General features: G+C 45.4%; 1 protein-coding gene across 2 annotated transcripts in view; it reads left to right on the plus strand.

Annotated features, from left to right (window-relative positions):
* The window catches only part of ARHGEF37 (Rho guanine nucleotide exchange factor 37), a 496,119-nt gene extending 478,706 nt beyond the window's left edge, over positions 1 to 17,413 (plus strand). For both annotated transcript variants that reach the window (XM_069651406.1, XM_069651404.1), the window contains exons 12-13: positions 366 to 544; positions 6,241 to 17,413. In XM_069651406.1, coding sequence (XP_069507507.1) covers positions 366 to 544; positions 6,241 to 6,474 — 413 coding nt within the window. In that variant the 3' untranslated portion in view covers positions 6,475 to 17,413. The remainder of the gene's footprint in view (positions 1 to 365; positions 545 to 6,240) is intronic.
* Positions 17,414 to 22,436: the final 5,023 nt, after the last annotated feature.

Genomic DNA, 22,436 nt, shown 5'->3' on the forward strand with positions numbered 1-22,436 from the left:
CAGGTGTTAATTCTGCCAAAAATGGGATTCTTTGTGAATCCGCGCAAATGTCTTCCGACAGCATTTATGAGAAAGGGTAACGCACCAGTACACAAGCCACATTACTTAATTTATTATCTTGTACTGACTTTGTGACATCTAAGCCTGCATTAACATAAACCCTCATCAGTGTATTAATTGAGATGCAGGTGGATAAAGCGAGCTGCCTCAGATCACACATTGTATCGGTGGTAGGAAATAACTATAACCATGAAGACTATTTATGTAAACCTCACTATGCTATGGCAAGGTCCTTCCTTTATATTGTGCGATCTACACAGCTCTGTTTTACAGTGTGTGCTCTTTCTGCTATGTTTGTCTTACAGCAAGCCGTGGCTACGTGCCCCGTACAAAACTCCAACCATATCACCTTCCCCAAAGTCAGCAGCCGGCCAAGCAGATGCTGCAGCTCCCAGAAAACGTCACAGAGAAGCGACGGCATTCATACACTGTACGCGACGCGCCCAGTCCACAGGTCTACTACAGCTCCCAGCCAGTCTTCCAGGTAAGTGTGCAGGCTGTTTGTGGAGGCCTCACGGTGTGCGATTCGAATGTATACAGCTCTCTGCTATCCTTTGCATGGTCTCTAGGCACTGGGGTGGATGTAAGAGCGAAAGGGTGGGTGTGGCTAGTGGAATGGAGGAGGCTGGGAGAGGGAAAATTCATGGTTCGTGTTTGCTATTTGTTGATGCGCGCACGTGAAAAGTGCCTTAAGCCCTGCAAGCAGGTGAGTTTCTAGATGTTTTGTGCCAAGAGCATGGGGGTGTTTCAGCCCAGGAAGGACGTATGCCCATGCCGCTCGGGTGCAGCGAAGAGGTGAAATGGTGCAAGGGGACATTGGAATGCACCTTTCTCTCCCACATTGAAGAACTTCTTAAACACCTGGACAAAACATCTGATTTTACCAAATGCATAGCTGTTAACATTACAAGTAGGAATGTGGTGGAACTGGGAATCTGAACTTGGGCAAAGCGTCATGGGGCGGCAGAACATGCCAACTGGTAACAGCCCTCTGACTGGGTTAATGGGCCTTAGAGAAGTGGGGGCCTTTAACTAAGGCACCACGATATTACCATTTGCTACCGACTGCCACTCCATGAGTGGCTGACACTACCATGATGACAAAATGCCTGGGATGCTAATGGTTATTTTTGTTTGTGAGGGGAAATTATGTTTTTTTCCGTGAGGTGTGCAAAGCTTTTTTTTTTCTCACCAAAAACAACTGTTAAGGAGACAACCCCCATACAAATGGCACCGGGCGCACTGGGAAAAGCCCTTTTTAGATGTCCATGGTGACAAGGAAGATAGGTGTGTGTATGGAGGCTTAGGTGGGTGGCAGGTAAGCAAGCAGTTTGCAATTCAATGTAGTGGAGGCAGGAGGTAGGGGATGTGGGTGCAAGGGGAAACAATTCACAACATCTTAACGCTTGCTCGAAATGCAGGCTTATGCAGCTGGATTCAGCCACATGCTCAAAGCAACCTGATTGGTTGATCAGACCCACCTTCAGTGCTAATTTGGTATCATGTACCTCTTTTTCTACCACAACACCACAGGATGGATTCTGCACTCTTAGCAAAGCACTCACTGTCAGAGATCTGCCTCACAGTAGAGATGCCACCAGGTCGATGTCCCAGACATAAGAAGTGTTGTGTCGTGCAACTACATTGCAGGGCTAGCACTTCTCCACCGGCCCCTCAGCTAAGCCACTGCAAATATAGGGCCCCATGGGACAGGGCATGCAATAATCCGTTGGAATACCTCTGCGCCAACTGCCCCCTAGGGAAGGAATCCTTTGCACCCCATTTGCTTGCGGGGCGACACACACTACTGTTGCTCTTCATGCTCCTTTCTATGAGCCTTGCGAAATTCCAGATCTCAACTCCTTCCTGAACCAATGGCTTGGCAATGGGAATTTCCCTTCCAGATCTCAACTCCTTCCTGAACCGATGCTATGGCAATGGGGATTTCCCTTCCAGATGTGAACACCTTCCTGAATTGATGGTATGGCAATGGGGATTTCCCTTCCAGATCTGATCTCCTTCCTGAACCGATGGTATGGCAACGGGGATTTCCCTTCCAGATCTGAACACCTTCCTGAACTGATGGTATGGCAATGGGGATTTCCCTTCCAGATCTCAACTCCTTCCTGAACCAATGGCTTGGCAATGGGAATTTCCCTTCCAGATCTCAACTCCTTCCTGAACCGATGCTATGGCAATGGGGATTTCCCTTCCAGATGTGAACACCTTCCTGAACTGATGGTATGGCAATGGGAATGTCCCTTCCAGATCTCAACTCCTTCCTGAACCGATGGTATGGCAACGGGAATTTCCCTTCCAGATCTGAACACCTTCCTGAACTGATGGTATGGCAATGGGATTTCCCTTCCAGATCTGAACTCCTTCCTGAACCGATGGTATGGCAACAGGGATTTGCTTTCCAGATCTGAACACCTTCCTGAACCGATGGCACGGCAATGGGGATTTCTGCGGGTCCTCTGCAGTTGAGGTAAATGTGGGCTTGCATGGATGTAATCGGGCATCCTGTACTGCCACCAGATTCAATGTTGAGGACATGTGACTGTGACGGGTGCAGAATATCCTTCAGAAGTATTTGCCTAAATCTCCACGTAACCCTTCTCTTCTGAGTCATGCGGGAAATGTGCTGCTGTCCCCGTGTGCCAACCTCAAAATTGGGCCATAACTCTCCAAACTTGTGCCGGTTCCAGTACCAATCAGTCCGCAATGGTTCATAACCCGTACACCCAACCTCTGAAAGGAGAGGGAAATCATTGTCAGCGTCCAACACGCCCACCTTTTGCTTCAGAGGAGGATCTGTTCTGAAACCAAACTTCCAGCTCCGAATCTGCTCTCCTTCTTGGTCTGCGTGGGCACAAGTCAAGGACGCCAGTTCTACCTGTAGACATACCAACCAGCACTCCCTGTTTTGGATCCATTTAGCAGCCCAGAATGTTGATAATTTAGAAAAATGATTAATTTTCTTCCCCAGTAAAATTGAATTTACTCCAATGCAAGTCAGTGGAAACCTCCCTCTTCCTGTTGCAAAATCTCCCTAAGTGTTCGAAAATGCTGGATGTCTTGCTTGTAGATACTGGCTGTATTATTATTATTATTATTATTATTTTATTAAGGTATTTATTGAGCGTGGTCCTAGCTTCAAGAAGCAACAGAGCACTTTACAATCATAGGGGGTAGAACATGAAGTGCGGGGCTAGCAACAGAGGCTGACACTCGAATCACCATATTTTTCCGGGAATTCTGGGATCGCTGAAATGTGTAAAGTCCCTAAGGCAGTGCAGAAACCCCAACTGAAAGTGCACTTCTGTGCCCTGCTTTAAATCCCTGCTGCAGAGGGCTGGGTAGCCGCAGGGAAGTGCTGATTCGTTTCTTTTGAACTCTTGGGCAGGTAATGGAAGGGGCCAGCAAGGCTGTGAAGCACTTAATCCAAAAAAAGAAAATTAACATCCTCTTGGCACCAGTAGAGTATTTTTTCAACTGTTTATAAAGCGGTCCTCAGCTATAGTAAATACAGTGAATGGACCTACTGTCAGCTGTAACTCTGAACATCCAAAAGGCAGTCTTTCTATTGTGTCTACTCTGGTTTGGAACCCAGAGTATACATTTTAGAAGGATGACCTTCTGTCTCCTCTTTTGCAGGATGTAGTGATGCTGGTCAGCAGTGGAGCTAATTTAGTGACATACTCGGGCAGAGAGCTTTTATTTACATGCTGTTCAGACTGGTCTGAATTATTTGGCATTCACATGCCGCGTGCACATATTTGGGGGTTGCCTGGGATTTTAGGGGCCGACCCGAAAACATGTGTGGGTGACTATTTAAAGAGTTTTCCCAGACCTGAGAGTAGCAGTATGCCTAAACATCAATACATCAGACTTTGGGCATATCAGCTGTATACAACATATGCAATTGCATTATTCACTGGCTTAATTACCTTGTCCTTTGGTAGCTACTGGCCTACTGGGATTCCAAAAAAGAAGTGAGCGCCAGCCTTAGACTTTTCGGGAGACTGAAGAAGAGAAAATATGAATTTTTACTGCAAAACCGCTCGTTATAATCATATGAATGTTGAAAGTCCTTAGAAAATATTTTCAAAAGCATGTTCTATTGGACTCAAGTAAGATACTTTGAAAGATCAAACGTTAACACCATCGCATGACTTGAGGTTATCCGCTAAACTTCCACCGATAAATCTCTTAGGCTATTGCCCTCAATTGGGTGTAGACCAAAGCTTAAAATATCATTGCAGCTGCTTTCTACATGATATACGCCCCTCATCGATAGGTTTGCCATAAAGATGAATGAATTAATCTTTTATAACACGCTTAATACCAGAGTCCAGTCTCTAAGCATTGTACCAGGATTGGACCCTGTTTTGTTTTTTCTGCGCCGTCTTGCTTCCAAGACAAGCACGTTGCACTGTTCTATCCTGTATCAGTTGAAAAGAATTCCTAAAGGATTTCTGCAATTAGATGTTAGCCATCTCTGCCCAAATTCAAGCATGTATGACTAGATGCACTTAACAAACCACACACAGTTTCTGCCGGTAACATGTTCTAAAAGTTATGCATAGGAAGTCTTTAAGTGGGACACAGTAATTTCCTAAAATGACAATTTCTTTTTTTAAGAAACATATTGAAGTCAAAGATTTAAAAGCACAACATTGGTAAGCTGGGTATGTTTTGCATTATCCTCCCACAGAGATAAAAATATTGTTTTGCCGCCTCTATGTAGTGTCAGGAGGACATTGCAGTGATTTCAATGCAGCTGCTTAGGCTTCATGGCTGGTGCACAATGCAGCACTACAAAATATGTCCCCACGGGTAAACTGGTGCAGCCTCCAGAGTTACCCCAGTGTGCCTCAAGCTTCACAATGGCTTCAAGGCTTGCACACAATGTGACATCTACCAAATAATGTAACAGTGTTTGAATGGTGCTCTGTCCACTGTTTTCTCAGTGTGCCTCACGCTCACTAATGGGTGTCTACCATTTGCGCTTAGACTCCCAAATTCCCGTTGTCAATGCCCTGTGTCGCCACCCATTAGGGATCCTGAAAAGTAGTGTACAGCTTTGGCGGGAGGTGGCGGTGCCAGAAGCTTTTCTGAATTTGTGGAATTGATTGCCTTGCTGGTCTCGTGCTCAAAGTTGGACATAGTGTGTCATAAAACCTATTTCTATTTTCAGACCTCAGTTCTCAGTGCTTCCAACGAATCCATACCAACCGCCATCTAACCCTAATGAGTCATGCCCAGCTGTGTATGTTTTCGTGTGACAAGAGGCCAAGATTAATCAAAAGGCTACAGTATTTCTAGGAACCCCCGGAAATCTGGCAGGCATGGCTACGGGCCTGATTCATGGAATTTTTTGCACAGTTCAAAGTGACTTTGCACTGCCGACACACACCCTGATTCATGGAACTGTGCAAAGTCATTGTGTACGATGACCACTTGACACAATGACCTCTAAATGGGGTCTCCTGTTATCAAATGCGAAGCTCCAGGAGACTCGTCGTCGTAGTATGTGGTATTCAATTCTTGTTGATCAGTCAAATGTCTCTCAGAGACAGGCTGGGTGGAATGGGTTATTTCACCCAAATCATAGGGGGGTAGTTGATGGAAGGTATTAACACCACTGCACACGCTTAATGATATCACAAGGAGAGACATTACATGAAACGTGTCCCCTCATGACAGACCACTATATTTTTAAAGGAAACTCGAGGCCACCTGCAGCAGGCTAGTAAGCAATGGTCGAATTGAGGCAGTAACACCTGTCTACTGAAACTGGCGTAAACGGCACCCATAATTCTATTTCATAGATCAGTAGTTCGATTAGCTAAATAAAGGGGTCTGTGAAGCAATTCCCAGGGACTAGAGGCAGCAACATACAAGTAGCTATTGATACCCCTAGCTGCCCCTAAATTATGCTAATGGCTTACTGGCACTATGAAGTGTCTCAGTTTCTCAGTGGGGTGCATTTGGTCTGCTGCCACATCTTTTCTGGGGCTCCCTGGTACTGTTTGAGTGGGATGCCTCAGGTGAATATCTATCTGGCATAATGAGCTTTAACCATCTATCATCAAGTGTCTCTCCTTCTCTGGGTATGTTGGATGCAATAGGCCGCAGGGTGTTTTACTGATTGTCTCCCTTTTGTCATCTTTACAGACTGTAGCAGGTTATGCATTCATGGCGAGGAGCGGCCAGGAAGTCAGTCTCCAACCCGGCCAGCCGGTCACCGTCCTGGAATCCCATGATAAGAAAGGAAGCGCTGAGTGGAGCCTGGTGGAGGCGAATGGGCGGAAGGGTTATGTGCCTTCGAGCTTCCTGGTAACTGTCCCTGTGCAACCCCCCACTATCTGGGATCAGCCTGGTTCATTCTATTCATCACAGCACACGTAATGGGCCTCCACCCCCCGTTAGAGGATGACACTATGAGGATACAGCCTCTCTAATCACCAATCTCCACAGAGATAAGTGATACAGGAATCTGGGAGGAACAGAAGGTAACAGACTATTGCCTACTATGGTTTGGGGGCACCGATGGGAAGACCAGACTAAACGGAAACCTTTTGATTTCATATTTAACACTCTTGTAACAGACCAATGTCACGTGAGAACTAAGTAGGACTCTCTCTCCAGGATGGTGACCTCTTGGAACACATTATTATCTGAACACAGCCTATTCTGGTCCTTGAGAACTATCCTCAGCCAACCCATGGGATGAACCGACGAGAGCTGCCCATAACATCCCCGATGGGAACTGTGACCTTGGGACAGTGGCAGGCGAGAACTGAGCCTGACCTCCCTATCTGGTTCTTTGGAGTTTGAGAAAAGATACGATCTAACATATTAAAAATCACGTGACTTGGACGTTGCTCTATGGGATGAAGACCCGTGAGAACTGACAATGACCTACTGCACTGGAACTGACTATAACCAAAGATGGCCCAGTGAATGGTGACCCGTGATAACTGACTGTAACTTTGTCCAGGGACAGAATGCCCACAGTCACTGACTGTACATTACTGGTTGGAGTGAGAACCAATCATAACCAACTGTGATTCTGAGCTACAGAACAATGCTGCATCAACACTAACCATCACCGGCTGCATGGAGGAAAGGCCTATGGGGACAGGCCATGAGAGCAGCCCACAGCCTCCGAGAAGTCAGCATGACCTACTGTATGGGTTGATGACCACGACACCCAACTGACTGTGCCTTAGCTGCAAGGTTTGATGCTCCAGGTTGAACTGCCCGCAAACTGTTGCATCTGACTATTGTACAAGCATCGGGCAGGGATTTTATAGGATATGACATTTCAATACAAAAGTGGGGCACTGAGCAAAACACTTTCTCCAAGCAGATCGATATCGAAAATCAAAATAGAGAGAAGGCAGCCCTGTTTGCTGTGATTGGCTACAATATTGAAGGTGTGCCAGCGATTATGACATGCCTGGTGTGGAATGCTGTGTATGGAAACAGATGAATTGGGAAGTCGGTGTATGCAAAAGGTTTCCTTCGGGTATGGGCTTGTTTGCAGCATTCAGTGTGAAGCGTGTGCATGAATGCAGCATGTTTGCCAGTGTGTGACTCTGAATGTGTGTGTGTGTGTGTGTGTTTGGGTGTGTGGCTAGTCTGATTCTGAAATACTGTATGTGTTAGATGTGTGAGTGCACGTAAAGTATGTGACCCTTTGTGTCTATTTGAATATGCTTGATTTATTTTCCATGTCCGCATAAGTGACAATGTGTGTAATTGCACTGTGTTTGTGTGCATAAACATAAACCACTATGTTTTCTCTGCAAAATATACTTTAAAGGCAACTAAATACAGGTTAGACGACCACAAAAGAAATCAGCAATTTCAAGCATGTTCTAAAACCACAGCTAACTGTGTGCTATTTTTCATTGCATCCTGGCACCGATAATTTGGAAGCTAAAACCTATTGCCAAACAACATCCCTGGAGTTGGAAAGAAGTAAAAATCACCCCTGATAACGGATGCATTCAATCTGATGATCTCAACGAGGGCCACCAGAATCCTGCCCGCGATAGCTTAGGGGCTATAATGTGTAAATTACATGTAGCCTTCCCATGAACATGTAAACGTATCCTTACTTTTACCACACCTGGCCAGAATGCTAATTGAGAACTAGACGCTGTTTAGACATTACATTTAATTTAAGAAGTGGCACATGAACTTGTCTATATAAAACACCTTTTTTTTCTGAAAGGAATGCATACATGTTCTCTCCTGGGGTGCTTTTTCGCAGTGTCTAACAAGCTAAAGTAGAAAGTGCCTTTGACAAGCCTTGCAGTCTTACCACACGCACCAAACAATGGTGAGTAGGTATTCACTGAAGCTCGTGTGGTGGTGTTACATCCCTCAATTGAAGGGCCGAGCTTCTAGAAAGCGGGAGATGCTGCTTTCCCTGGGCCGTGCTGAGCCTGAGGACTCGATGCACCACTCTTACTCAACCTCCTATCAGTGGCCAGTGGAGTTCTATCTACCCAGAGGTGGCCTACTTGCTGAACGCTTTCTATTGGCTCTTAACTCTAAAGACAACAAGCCATGTTTCTCTTTCATGTAGTCCTTTCAAGGTCCAAGTGTGCACCTTTCACGTTGTGAAGGTTGTTCCTCGAATAATCAAGCGTAAGGAAGAGAAGTGTAAGTGACATATAATGGCCAAGACCTAAATAATAAATCCAACTCAGGAAAAAGTTGAGACTTGGTTCTAAGAACAACTTTGTTTGGATACAAAAAAGTGTGCAAAAAGGTAGAGGAAGTGCCCAGACTGAACCCATCCCCCTCATTGGTGTAACTGCCAGCAAACATATAGCTTCAAAGTTAAAGTTGTCCATGTCTAGGTTAAGAGGGACAGAGAGAGGGACAGAGAGAGGGACAGAGAGAGAGAGAGAGAGAGAGAACGCCATTAATACGAAGATACAATACATAATATACTACAACACCAACACAATAGACACGTCCCTAAAGCTATCTAATTACACCCTATATACCTTGAAAAAATTGGATTCAAATTGTCTGTCAAGTTTTTTGAAAGCAGCTTTCACATATTCACAAATATCCCCTGTGCATGCAAAAAAGGTGGCCGAAGGGCCTAGACCAAACCTAGCCTCCTTGCTGATGTAACCGTCAGCAGGCATGTAGACTGGAAGCTAAAGATGTCCGCGTCTAGGTCAAGAAGCACAGCCACTGAGCAGCAATTGAGACTCTTAAGAGAATCTCTCTTCCAAGACGATCTTCTTCTGAGGGACAACTGAGCGTATCTCACATCAGGCCTTGTAACGCGTACTGGCCAAATGCAAAATGGCATCTAGCCAGGCACACTAAGGATGTCTATTGCAGATATCTAGTTTACTAACCGCGTCAGAAAACCTTTCTTTGAGTGGTAAGGTATGGCAATATTATAAAGTGCCTATACACAAGGCAAGTGTTTCAAAGCGCTCAAGGAGGGAGGGAACAAGGGGAAAAATAAGTCATTCAGAGCCCTTGAAATTCTGAAACGATAATAGTCTGCACAGGCAGAATAAGTGCATATAGTACAATTAATAGTGGGGAAATAGCAAATAGGTCTGAAGACGATTCTGCAGTTTTTCCAAATGCAAATTTAGGCGTAACCACGCAGGGAGTGAAGCCGGTTGGGAACAGAAAGATGATCTTTAGGCATGATGCAATCCTAATGCGCAAGTGCAAAGACGGTTACAGAGGGTGGGGGGAGGTGGAGGAGGGAACAGGTCCTGGGGGTTCCAAATGCACCCAGTCGGTGGAGACTGGGGTAAGTGCAGAGAGATGCCACTCTCTAGGGTCATTATAAGTGCAGTGATAATAAGGTGGAGGTGAGTGCAAGGCCCGGAGGCAAGTGCGTGGGTGCCTGGGACCTGTGAGAGACAGAGGTACACCAGGTGGCAAGTCAACAAGCTGTAAGGAAAAGGAGGAGAGTGGGAAAGAGCAGAGAGATAGGTTTGCAAGGCAGGGGGAGAGAGAGAAGGAAGAGGAGAAGAAGAAAGTCTTGAGGACTTTCCGGAACTTAAGGAGATCAGGCTCAAGAGGAAGGGGGGGCAGGGAGCTTGTTCCAGCCAGAGGCCCCAGCTGAGGATAAAGATCTCCCTCCAAATCTCTGCTTGGAGAACCGGCTCACTCGCAGAAGGTTGGAGGTAGATGAGCAGAGGTCTCGGGAGGGACAGTATTTAGGTAAGCTTTGTTGCAGATAGGTAGGTCCCAGGCCCCAGAAAGCCTTGTGGACAATGCAGAGGGTCTTGAACTTGATCCTTGCAGCCACAGGGACTCAGGGGAGGGATTTCAGCACTGGAGAGATGCAGTCTCTGGGCTTGAGGCCAAGGATAAGTCTCACGGTTTTGTTCTGGATGAGTTGCAGAGGGTGCAGAGCGGAAGCAGGGAGGTTGAGGAAGATGCTGTTGCAATAGTCCAGCCTCGAGAGAACCACGGCTCTGGAGATGGTGAGCCACTGGGGGAAAATGAGAAAAGGTAGAGTACCTCTGAGGAGGTGTAGCTGATAGTTAGACTTTTTAGAGATGTAGGAAATGTGGGAGCCGAAGGAGAGATTGGAGTCGAAGATGACCCCAAGGTTGTTGGCCTTGCCAATAAACTGAGTGCACAAAAAACTGAGCAAAAATGCTCTGGGATAGCGATGAAGAACAGAAGATCCGCACAATCTTCTAATGAGAGGGTGGCCTTTTACTGGGCTCACAGCTCCTTGCGGCTGTGCAAAAACCAACTAACATGTGATGACAAAGAATTCTAGTGGCACACATGGTAACCCTACAAGAAGGATACAACGCATATGTTGCTATGCAGTCACTTCTGATGACCTTGGATAAAATAATAAAAAAATTAGAATTGTGGTTATTTGCTCGACGTACAGATGGACGACTTTCAGGCTTCTGGTTTTAGGTTACCAAACTCAGTCTCAGTGAATACGCCACATCTTTAGCCTCGTGAAGATTCTGAACTGCCTCCACCATATGCCGGTTTGCTTCATGTGGGGAGAAGGTGAACTCCCCCATCTTCAGACGTGACCAGCTGAAACTGCTGAGCACCCTGAAGACACACCTGTGATGAAAAGAAGTCCTTATGGAAGGCCCATAGTCCTTTTGGTTTCCATTCATATGAACAATGTTTGGGATCTGCTCTGGTGTTGTCCAAGAAACACACATGCAATAGGCGGGAGGCAAACAATTAGTTGCTGTCTCTTCCGATAATAGTACCCAGTATGAAATGCCACGGCCTCTGTGGACATCTATATTTCTTTTGTGTGGGGCACTTAAGGGTGTGGTATGCAGGACATACGCATTCATCTCACCCGCTCTAGGACCCAGGAGGATAGATCAGGGGCAACGTGCTCACCTTGGAAGCAAGACGACATGGAGCAACACAGGTTTGATCCCCGGGTCCGCGCTTAGAAACCCCTGGATATTAAGCGCGCTATAAATAACCAATCATATCATATCACTTATTTGTAAACATCCTTGACCATTCCTGATGATGGCCTTCTTTACCGCCAGGAGATAGGAGAAAGGATGTAAATGTGTGCTGCTGACACCAGAGCATTGCTGAATTTAGGATGCTGGTTTCCAGGCCTTGCCAACAGGATAAGGCTTGCAGATATTTCAGTGGGAATATTCACTGTTGTCCTTGGCCAACACACGTGCCTCCACCTATTGTTATTACAAGCATATTTGATTTTTGCCACTGAGACTGTTTTGTCTTTGGCCATTTGTAGATTTGCCCTTTAAAATGAGACCTCAGGTCCATCTTTCAGGCCAGCTTTCAGTGTTAGCCTCTGCATGAGAAGGGTCACTCTCGGTACAAGAGAGACATTTTCTCAACAAAATCTCTACAAATCTGCCGAAAGACTCTGCTTTGGCTCCTACCTCGTGAACACATCTCACCATATGACTTTGTCTAAGTTTCTTAAACTAATCAAGCAAGCTCCCAGGGCAGTGGTTGATCTTTACGACGCCCAATTTGGGAACCTTTGATATCCTGGCTATATCGAGCATCGGCTTTTGCGATTGCTTCCCTGGGGTGTTGCCCAGCTACCCCGCAGCTAGAAGCTCCCAGCGGAGTAAACCTTCCACCCCAGAGAGCCAACGTCTTCCACTCCCTGTCAGGTGTGATTTTGGATGACACACTCCTATGTTGCAAGCAGCTGCTCATTTTTTGCTCTTGCGTTATAGATGCGTAGCGAGAAATAATGCATTGCCAGCACACTCGGTGCTTTGATTTCATTAGGTCTGTCAGCAGCATTTGTCAATGTCGAGCCTCTGGAGCCCTTGTCATTTCTTCAGCATCACAAGACCAGCTCCTTCCCAACTCTCCATCCACTGCGTTTAAGCTTTTTCATGTATTATAGTGACATCATGAGCAGTCCTCTTTTCTTCTTGGTAGCCATAGCTCTTTATTGTCGCATGTAGAGTTGAATCTATCTCCTGTGAGTACGAGTGCCCTTTTCCCACAGAGGCCTAACAGACCTGGCTGTATGGAGCCCAGAAGCTGAGTGCCTCCATACAGTCCATTCTGGATGTTCCCCAATACATTGAAAGTAACTCCATCTAAGGTAGCTTCTGGGAAGAGTGTCCACCTCTTGACTGATGTCCTCTGACCCCCTACCCAATCCCCCTAACCCCCAGGGAAGGACATGGCTTTTTGATTGGGTGATATCTATTCTTGGCCCATTAGATTAACACTCTGGACAGTCTTTTTCCTCTTAAGAGTGATTCAAAGAGTGTTTTTTAATATTCTGACATTCTCCCAAAGTGTCACTGTAAATGACATTATAGCATCCTTAGACAGGTCAGTAGACACTTTCGGCTCTTCCTAGAGGCCAGTTGTACGCACTTCCTTATACCTACAATGCTCCTGCATTTTAATTCCTTAGGGAAAGAAGCCATTAACCCATCACACTCCACTTGATTTCTTATCAATGGCTTCCTGTCGGGAAAATTGTTCCTTAAGTCCCTGTTCATTGTGCATTCCATCATTAAGATCCTGGACTCCAAGACATTCCCCCTGATTCCATGTTTCCAGATTACTAAACTGCGTGGCGGGTCATTCCCAGCCTTGGAGGTCCATCTTTATAAATTCTCAGCACATGGAGATTTGCCTTTTTGAACGTAATGATGATAATAATACTGATATGAATAGGATTGTGGTATTTTATATAGCACCTCTATCACTGGGAATCCAATTTCGGGGTGCTTAGTAACTGACCTTTCTTATTAGCCCCATTATTACCCACAATGTGGTACTCACTTCATCACCTTGTGGGTGGAAAGGGCTGAGTCAGACTCATGACGCACAGCATCCTCCTGTTCTCATGGCGACCACTCTGCAGTTGTTCTATCCTCCAGGCTTGTATGATGACCCTACCAGTTTGCGCTCACAAGGAACTTTGCTGCGATTTCGGGCCAAACAAGCCTGGAGGCTCTACATTTCGGGCAATACCTGCTACTAAAGAGGACTCCAAAATAATGTGGATAAGCAGGAGCAAAAATCAGCTCCTGGGTATCCAACAGTAACCAGTGACCAGGAGCTACCACTGGAGAACAAGGATCTAGTACATAGCGCTCCGCAAATCAGACTTCCACATAAGATGGAGACCTACCATTCTGTCAATTTTTTATGACTCCTTATGCTTTAAATGTTGTAGAGACGTGTCCTAATGTTTATTTATAGATTAGCCCAAACACAGAGAGTTACATTCACAAAGGTGTGTTTGTTTGGCATCTGTTGGCCTGGGGAGCCAAAAGTCGCTACTGGTAACTGTTGGTGTCAAGTTAACCAGGCTCTTCTATCGCCTGTTTTCGTTGTGCGATCTACGTGAAGTGCACATTTCTTTTGTTCATTTGTTAGTTAATCCCGTGAATAATTGACCGACTTTCAAATGAAGCAATGCAGTATTGTAATACATCGCAGTGGAATTAAATCGGATTCCAAGTAGTTATTGCATAACCCTGCTTATAAATCTGTGCATGCTCAAAAGTGTGCAGATGTTAGGTTTGAGTTGTACCCCACAAGCATGGCGCCCAGATGTGAACATTTGGCTCAATGGACAGCAACTTTATCATCATCGTTACACTTATATAGCGCAACTAATCACTAAAGGCATCAAGGCGCTAATTTTATGTTGAGGATAAGGATGCATGGCGTGGAGGCATGTTTGAACTGCTGCGTGGTGTGCATTTGTATAACTGATTGATGTTTCTTTGAAGGGTGTTTGGACACATTGGTGTGCGACTGTACATACCTTCTTACTTGGGTCTCCGGTGGGTGCGTGCGCACAAAACCTTACTTAGTGGGTGTGTGTTAACATCTAGATGTCAGTGTGGGGTTGCATTTGTGTGTTCAAGACTGTGTGGGGTGAAATGATCGCAGTACATACATGCCTGTATGTCGTGTGTATGTGTATGGACGTCCTCATGTGATTGTGGACAATTCATTGCACCTGAGTGATTGAGTGCAAACCCCTCACAGTGAGACGCTTTTCACCTTGATGGAGAGTGAGATGCTTGTGAGCAGACGAGAAGTCAGGGGCGCTGGAAGTCTTATAAGTTGTCAAGAATACAAAGCTGGAGACTGAGTGGAATAAGTGGTGTGGAAGCAGCAGAGAGTTGCATGCTGATATGAGATGGCTCTGACGGCCGCTTTGTGCCCCCAATAGACATGTATTTTTCTGCAGCTACTCAGCAGAAAGGCTTGCTGCATTGTCTCCAATGCCCTTCTGTGCTGCACCTATGCAAATCAACGCCCTACCCTCAAGGACAATTGCATGTATGGAAATTCGCCAGAGCATCAAGTTCTCAAGACTGCGGCATGGGCAGGAGCCGGCTCTGAGAAACCTCCGCAGGCAGCAAAGTCTCAAGGAGCAAGGCAGAGCAGAAGAAGAGGAAACAGGTCCAGCGATTGGAGGGGGCGTGGGTCGACCCCTCCGTGTATCCCAGAACACATGGCCTCTTATGAGACATTTCCTATTGAAGGGTCCACGAGGAGGGCTGGCCTATGGGAGAAGGGGGAGTTCCTGCAACAAGCTGGAGCCTTTTAAGGGATCCTGAGTGACTCTCTCAGTCCTAATGCCTTGGTAGAGACCCAGACCTGTTGGGCAAAACACCTGCTTTTCCTATAATGCACTCTGCTTCTGTGCCCTCCCCCCCCCCCACTGCCTTGGCAAGATGTCAGCCAAGCAGTTACCCATTAATGTGAGAAAGTTTCCCCTTTTCACTAGGCCCTCCATATGAAATCAAGTCTAAGATGTGGATGGATGTACAAAGCACTGGCACATGTGCATTTGGCGATACCGGTTACTAAGGACAACATCGAGGACTAGGTTAGGATTCCATAGAGTTAAAGAGAGTGCCTTGAGAGGACTACTTTGCATCGAATTAGGAGTTCTTAAACCCAAACTGCAAACGAAAACCTCATAAACCCCCAGTTTTGCAAGTTCTCCTCAAAAAGGACTATCTGGACTCTGAAACCCTTGGCTTGAAGTTGGCACTGACGAGGATGATGGTGCCAGGGTGCGCGCCCTTTGTTGTTTCTGAATATCTACCCACTGAAGCTCAGACCATGTATGCACTATATTTTAGCGAGACATATTTAATCAGCATAAACTTGAACGTATTTTATTTGCAAAACACTCGAATATTTTACCAAAAATCTGATCCGGGTGAGTGCTGCCGCTTACTTACTTTGTGATTGGCTCGCGCCATGGAACACTGGGATATGAAGAATTCATCTTACCATAGATGAGTAAGTACCTGGTAGTACTCACTAACACTAAGAAACACTTGCTGCTCCCATCTATAGCAGTGTCCGACTCGCCCCATTGCTCCACAGCCTCCATTCTCCACTCTTGGAACTACCATTGCTCAATCCTGCACACTATCAAAGCTCCCTGTACCCCAAACCGCTATCAGTCTTCTCAACACCACAAACTAGCAAGGCATTCAGTACCTACACCACCATCAGAGTTCTGAGCACCCAAATCACCATCAAAGCTTCTTGCACCTCCACACTACTATCAGCGCTCCCTGTACCCCTAAACAGCTATCAGAGTTCCGTGCACACTTAAACCACTCTCAAAGTCCTCTGTGCTCCATAACACTATCTAAGTATCCTGTGCCTACACCACGATCAGAGCTCTGAGCACCCCAAAACACTATCAAAGCATCCTGTGCCTACTCCCCCATCAGAGCTCTGAGCACCCCAAAACACGATCAAAGCATCCTGTGCCTACTCCCCCATCAGAGCTCTGAGCACCCCACATCAGCGTCAAAACTTCTTGTGTCCCCACACCACTATCGGAGCTCTCGGTACCCCATCCACTTTTAGATCTCTCTGTACCCCAAACCACTGTCAAAGCTTTCTGCATATCCACCGCACTATCGGCGCTCCTCATACCCGGGATCATTATCAGAACTCCTTGTATCCCAAAGGGCTATCAAAGCTTTCTGTAGCCCCACACCACTACTAAATCCCTCTACATCCCACACAACTGTCAGAGCTCCTCGTACCCCATACCACTACCAAAGCTTCTGGCATCCCACACCACTCTTAGACTTACACATACCCTACACATCACTGTCAGAGTTATCTGCACACCACGCTGTACTTCACAGCACTGTCACAGACCACTGGCCTCCACTATCAGAGCTCCCGGTACCCCATACTACTTCCTGTACCAGACACCATAAGCGGAGCTCCCGGTACCCCATGCTACTTCCTGTACCAGACACCATAAGCGGAGCTCCCGGTACCCCATGCTACTTCCTGTACCAGACACCATAAGCAGAGCTCCCGGTACCCCATGCTACTTCCTGTACCAGACACCATAAGCAGAGCTCCCGGTACCCCATGCTACTTCCTGTACCAGACACCATAAGCAGAGCTCCCGGTACCCCATGCAATATCATATATCCCTGTACCCCAGACCCTACCCAGGGTTTCTGTATCCCCACACCACTCTCGGAGTTCCTAATACTCCTCCCCACTATCGGGGATCCCTTTACTCCGCACCATTGTCAGTTCGCTGCACTCCATACCACTACCCTAGCTCCCCATGTTCCACACCACTATCAGAGAGCCAGTCCTCTCTGCAGCCACAATCGGAGGTCTCTGTCGCTCATACGCCTATGAGACCCCCCCCCCCATGTTATTGTCCTGTGTCCTTTCCACGCGATAGTCTTATTAACCCGGTATGTGAAGTAAAGAGCTGCTATTTTTGTAATTATTTTGTTTACTATATCTATTCATCATCTAATGTTTGCCACAACTATTTTTGATTAAAAAGATGAACTGTGAAGACCCAGAGTGTGTTTATTTCACGTGTGCCAACCTTATAAATCTTCTTTTAGGGCATTTGTTGATTTGATTTCACACACACAATTATGTTTTTGTCCACCTTTCACAAAAAATAATTTGTTTGTTAATCATTCTATAAATCTCTAAGCTCTGGATGGCCTCAATGGAAAAGAGAGTAGTTCTTCCCAAAACAGAGCTGTATTGGGAATTCAGACCGTGTCCTCATGGGGCCACAGCCCAGAATGGCAGCAGAGCTCAAAAAGGGACATTCCCATGATGGGGTCCCCTGAAAAAGTCTGATAGGGATGGGGGAGAGTCAGTTACATCTCAGTGAATGCACCAGCACGTTGCCTAACATGCAAGTGACCCTTCACCAGCCACACTCTCTATTTTGGAGCGTAGCAGGTGGTTAATGCACTGTTTCTAATTGTGTGGAGGGACCGAGGGAAGCCCCCTCACCATCCTTCCTGGAGGGGCGAGATGGCAGGTAAGAGACTGTGTAGATGGTGCACCCAGGGGAGTTCCTTCTGCAACCCCCGCGCTTCCTGGCGAGCTCCAGCTGAATTCAGAGATCTTGGAGGTTGGTACAGTGCAGATAGGCATGGTACCATGCTGGGCTGCTAGACGGGCAGTGGCACCCCTGGTCCTGACAGTTAACAAAGCAACTCAAGCACACACTCTTAAATAATTATTCTTGCAACAGAAATATAATAGAAACGTGTTCATTCCTTGCTCTTGAAAAATAACTATGGGTTAAGAGAGAACCATGCACAATACACACCTGACTAGTTCCGCCAGCACGGTCAAGTGGTAGACCGCCGGTTCTTTGCACCTTTGATTTTGAGTCCCAAGAAGCGTGCCTGCCAACCATCTGTTGCCACAGGAGGAGATGGAACGAAGGGCTGGGCAATCAGAGGTCTCTGGCTGGTAGGGGGCAGGTAGTGGCCAACCAGGTATGCCCCGTTACTGCCTAGTGCAAACCTACAGTGGTTGTCCAGCAGGGGAACAGGCCACAGATGGATTTTGATTCTGAAATGTTATTCTCTCCGTGGAGAATGGCAGACTGGGTATGGAATTGTTCCGGAATGGGTCATCCAATGGGTGATAAAACCCACCAGAGGAGGCATTACTATTGCTTTGCTAATTTGCTCTCCAGAAAAGAACAACTCGGTGTATTCTGAAATTAAAAAAAAAGCTTGAGTAGGGACTCAATGAACATCTGGAACAGCCTAGCCTACTGAACACAGGAACCTAGAATGCATAATGTTTTCAGACCAATGATAAAGTCATGACATGATGATATATAACAGATGCACACATCAATCTGGATTCCTACCAATACAGGCTAATGAAATGACACATACATTTTCTCATAGAACATTCAATATTCTACTTAATGCTGCATACAAACTTGTACGTTGATCTGTAAATGTGTTATAGATAAAACATCGTAGATTTGCTCACAAAAACCATATGGACTGATTACATTAACATACATGTGTGCGACATTAATCATAAATCTTTCGATCCAATAAGTGCCATTGTATATGAAATGATATGGTCGCTAATGTAACATTTAGGCATGAACAATGACCACTTCACATCCCAAGATGCTGATAAAGCTAGACTTATTCCACACCTGACACAGAGCTAGAAAATGAGTGCATTCTGAAAGGCAGCCATTTTGTAAATTTCGTGATAGAAAAAATAGAAGACCTGATTAGCCGTTGTGATTCAACTGCACTACAAGACACCTCTCAAAACTCGACACAGGAGCATGAGATCAGGTAGGAGATGGCCAATGTCACTGAGCCTCACATACACAAAGTCATCACCCGGGCCCTAACTTTGGGATGACAGTAAAATCTACACATGTATTTTCACTAGGCAGAAAGACAATTAAATAAAGGCTTCCCACCCTTACTAGAGGAATAAAAGTGACTAAGGCGGATAAACGATTTCAATACAGAAAAATGGCTACATTAACCCTTACATTATTTCAAATAACTGTGTAGTATGGAAGATAAATTTATCAAGTGAATGAAACAATGTCATATTGAGACAGTGCTGATGACCAACATACAATGCCCTTCTGGTCTTCTAACAACATGTATATGTCCACAAGATGAACTAGAAATATTCGATTATAAAGTGAGTTGCTAATTCAACCAAAAGATTATCGAAATAACCCATGAAGCCAAAACACGGGTAAAAACAATCAAACACCACTATTTCCAGCCTTTGATATGCAAATAGAGTTATTTCCCATCTCGAGTTGTTAACTATTGTGTTCTGGAAGCTGGGATCTTTTTTTTTTTAAGATGTTCACGCATAAATGTATGATCTGTTCAAACTGCAAGAACACTCAAGGCACAGAGTCCACCAAAAGGACCCTATGCAAATAATAATGAGAAGGGCACCCGGTCAACCCATTGCTACTCGTAGACTGGAGACCTCTTTTCGCAGCCTGTGCTTCTCTTCCCCGAGGAGGCTGCCAGTACAGGATTGTGGATGTGGGGGTTTGACTGACAGAGCAAGGAAGCGCCTAAGGAAAAGATCCAACACATTATGCAAAAGTACGTAAAATAACCAGAGGCCACCACTGAGTATCGCACACACATTTATGAGATTAATCTAATGACAGGAAAGGAGACGAGAACAGCGGGCCATGAGTTCTCATTCCGGGAAAAGAGTGGTCATGTCCAGGCATGGCACATCCGGAAGAGTGCTGGGAGCGCCAGATTCACGAAACCATGGACTGCAGAGACTACACTCCCAGTAACGGGACCCCCTGATCCATGTATAGAAACCCTGAAATAGCCGGAAATAGCCCTCAAAATTCAAAACGTTTTGTAAATTGTAGCTATAGAATCATTTTTGAGAACTGTATCTCTCTCAAAAGGTAAAATAAGGATTTGGAATGCAATTTTGATACCTGAAATGTGTAAACAAGTATATCAATGGAAACTACTAAATCAGAAAGGTGTGAGCTGTGTGTGTGCTTGGGTGTAAGTATGTGAATACGAGGAGTGAATGAACTATAGGATCAGGCTAATATGCATCATAGTGAGTTAAGAATTAATTCACAACGTAAGAATTGCCTACATTGTTAGAGCGTGTGCTATTCTAATGTTTCAAAGGAGTGTGGGAGCCCCTCTACTGAGTACAAACGTGGGTCAATACCCTGTTCTATGGAACCTCTTCCACTCAGGAGGGTCTAGAAGCCCGTTTTCGCTCACTGTATCCTTCACAAAGGAGAAATAACCATTTGCATATCAGTCTTTCTCCCACCACAAGGGCAGTCCAGCACTGAAGTGATGGGTAAATCTCTTCTGAACAAGAGTACCATCAGCACCCCAGACATGTGTTTTGGCCTAGTCGGGCCTCATCAGTGATGTGAAGCTGAGCCTCTCTAAGACACGGTGAGCAAGGGGTCCACGTCTGGATTACTCTGGGTTACCTAGGGTAAAACCCCAAGTTTTACAAAGTTGCAATCAAGTGTGGGAGCCGCTCTACAGACAATGAACATGGGTCAAATGCCCTGTTCTAAGGAATTTCTTCCACTCAGGAGGGTCTACAACAACGTTTAGCTCACTGCACCCTTCACAGAGGAGAAATATCCATTTACATATCAGTCTTTGTCCCACCACAAGGGCAGTCCAGCACCAAAGTGATAGGCAAATCTCCTCTGAACAAGAGTACCATCAGAAACCCCAGACACGTGTTTCAGCTTAGTCAGGCCCCATCAGTGAGGTGAAACTAAGCCTCTCTAGGACACAGTGAACAACGGGTCCACGTATGGATTACCCTGAGTTACTAACAGGGACGTCATTTGGGGGTCACCAGGGGTCACACTTGCGACCCGTGAGTTCTCCCTTGCTACCCATGTGGTCTCTTTCTTGTTCAGGCTTCTTAAAAAAGCAGGGGGTTCCACAAGTGTAACACTTTGAGCAGTGACCCTAAATAAGAAAGAATAGGACAAACAATGTGTCTATCTGGAATTCTATACAATAATTGCTAGACTCATTAAAGGTTTATTTCATGTACACTTTAGGAGGTGACTCACTGATTTAGTCTGTTCTTAAACACCTTAAATTCATAATGCAGACAAAATACTCCATAAAGCATTTAGACTAGAATAAGCAGCCATTTCGGACTATATATTTTGCTTTTCGCAGGTTGCAGTTATATCATGTTCTTTTCTTTGGATACTTACGGTGATCCATTCTTGTATGAAATGTTTATCACATTACAGTGATATTGTTACCATATTTTTCATAGTGTACTTAGGAGCAATGCAACTTCCTGTTTTGTCAAGGGGTTAAAGGTTGTGTTCCATCGTTTCCTGTGATGTCACTTCGGGGTGGGGTCAAATTACATCACTTCCTGTGATGACATCAGAGGTCAAGGGTCATGTGATTTCACTTCTGCTACTGCTGGCATTTTGGTGAAATGACATTCCTGGTTACTTAGGGTGAAAACCCAAGTTTCACAAAGTTACAAAGGAGTGTGGGAGCCCCTCTACTGAGAAATAATATGGGTGGAATACCCTGTTCTATGGAATTTGTTCCACTCAGGAGGGTCTACAACCATGTTTGAGCTCACTTTAGCTTCTAATGTTTGATTCATTATTTGAAAATGTTGCTTTATGAACTGAGTGAAAAAGTACAATATGTTAAAAATAAAGGGATATAACTTTTTTTAAATATATAACTGAACACTCTTCTTCCTAGTCAAATAGAGTTGCCCTTTAAAGACTAGCTCAGAAAACCAGGCATGTGGTTAAGTAAGATCTAGGAAGCCAACACCAAATAGAGATTGAGGTTTATGATCAGACCTTCCAGGATATTGCTTTTTTTGGCCACATACTTGTTTTAATGTGCATGCCTATTTAATAGTATTAACTAAATTGATCATTATCAGTTGTAATGCTGAACCGTTTCCCCTTTTATGTTCTCCAATCCCCCAAACACCCACATACCTCCCTCACCAACGCACACCACACAGCTCACCAACTCCCCATT

Source organism: Ambystoma mexicanum, chromosome 3p (genome assembly GCF_040938575.1).
Source record: "Ambystoma mexicanum isolate Mex_15411 chromosome 3p, UKY_AmexF1_1, whole genome shotgun sequence".
Classification (NCBI taxonomy): Eukaryota; Metazoa; Chordata; class Amphibia; order Caudata; family Ambystomatidae; genus Ambystoma; species Ambystoma mexicanum.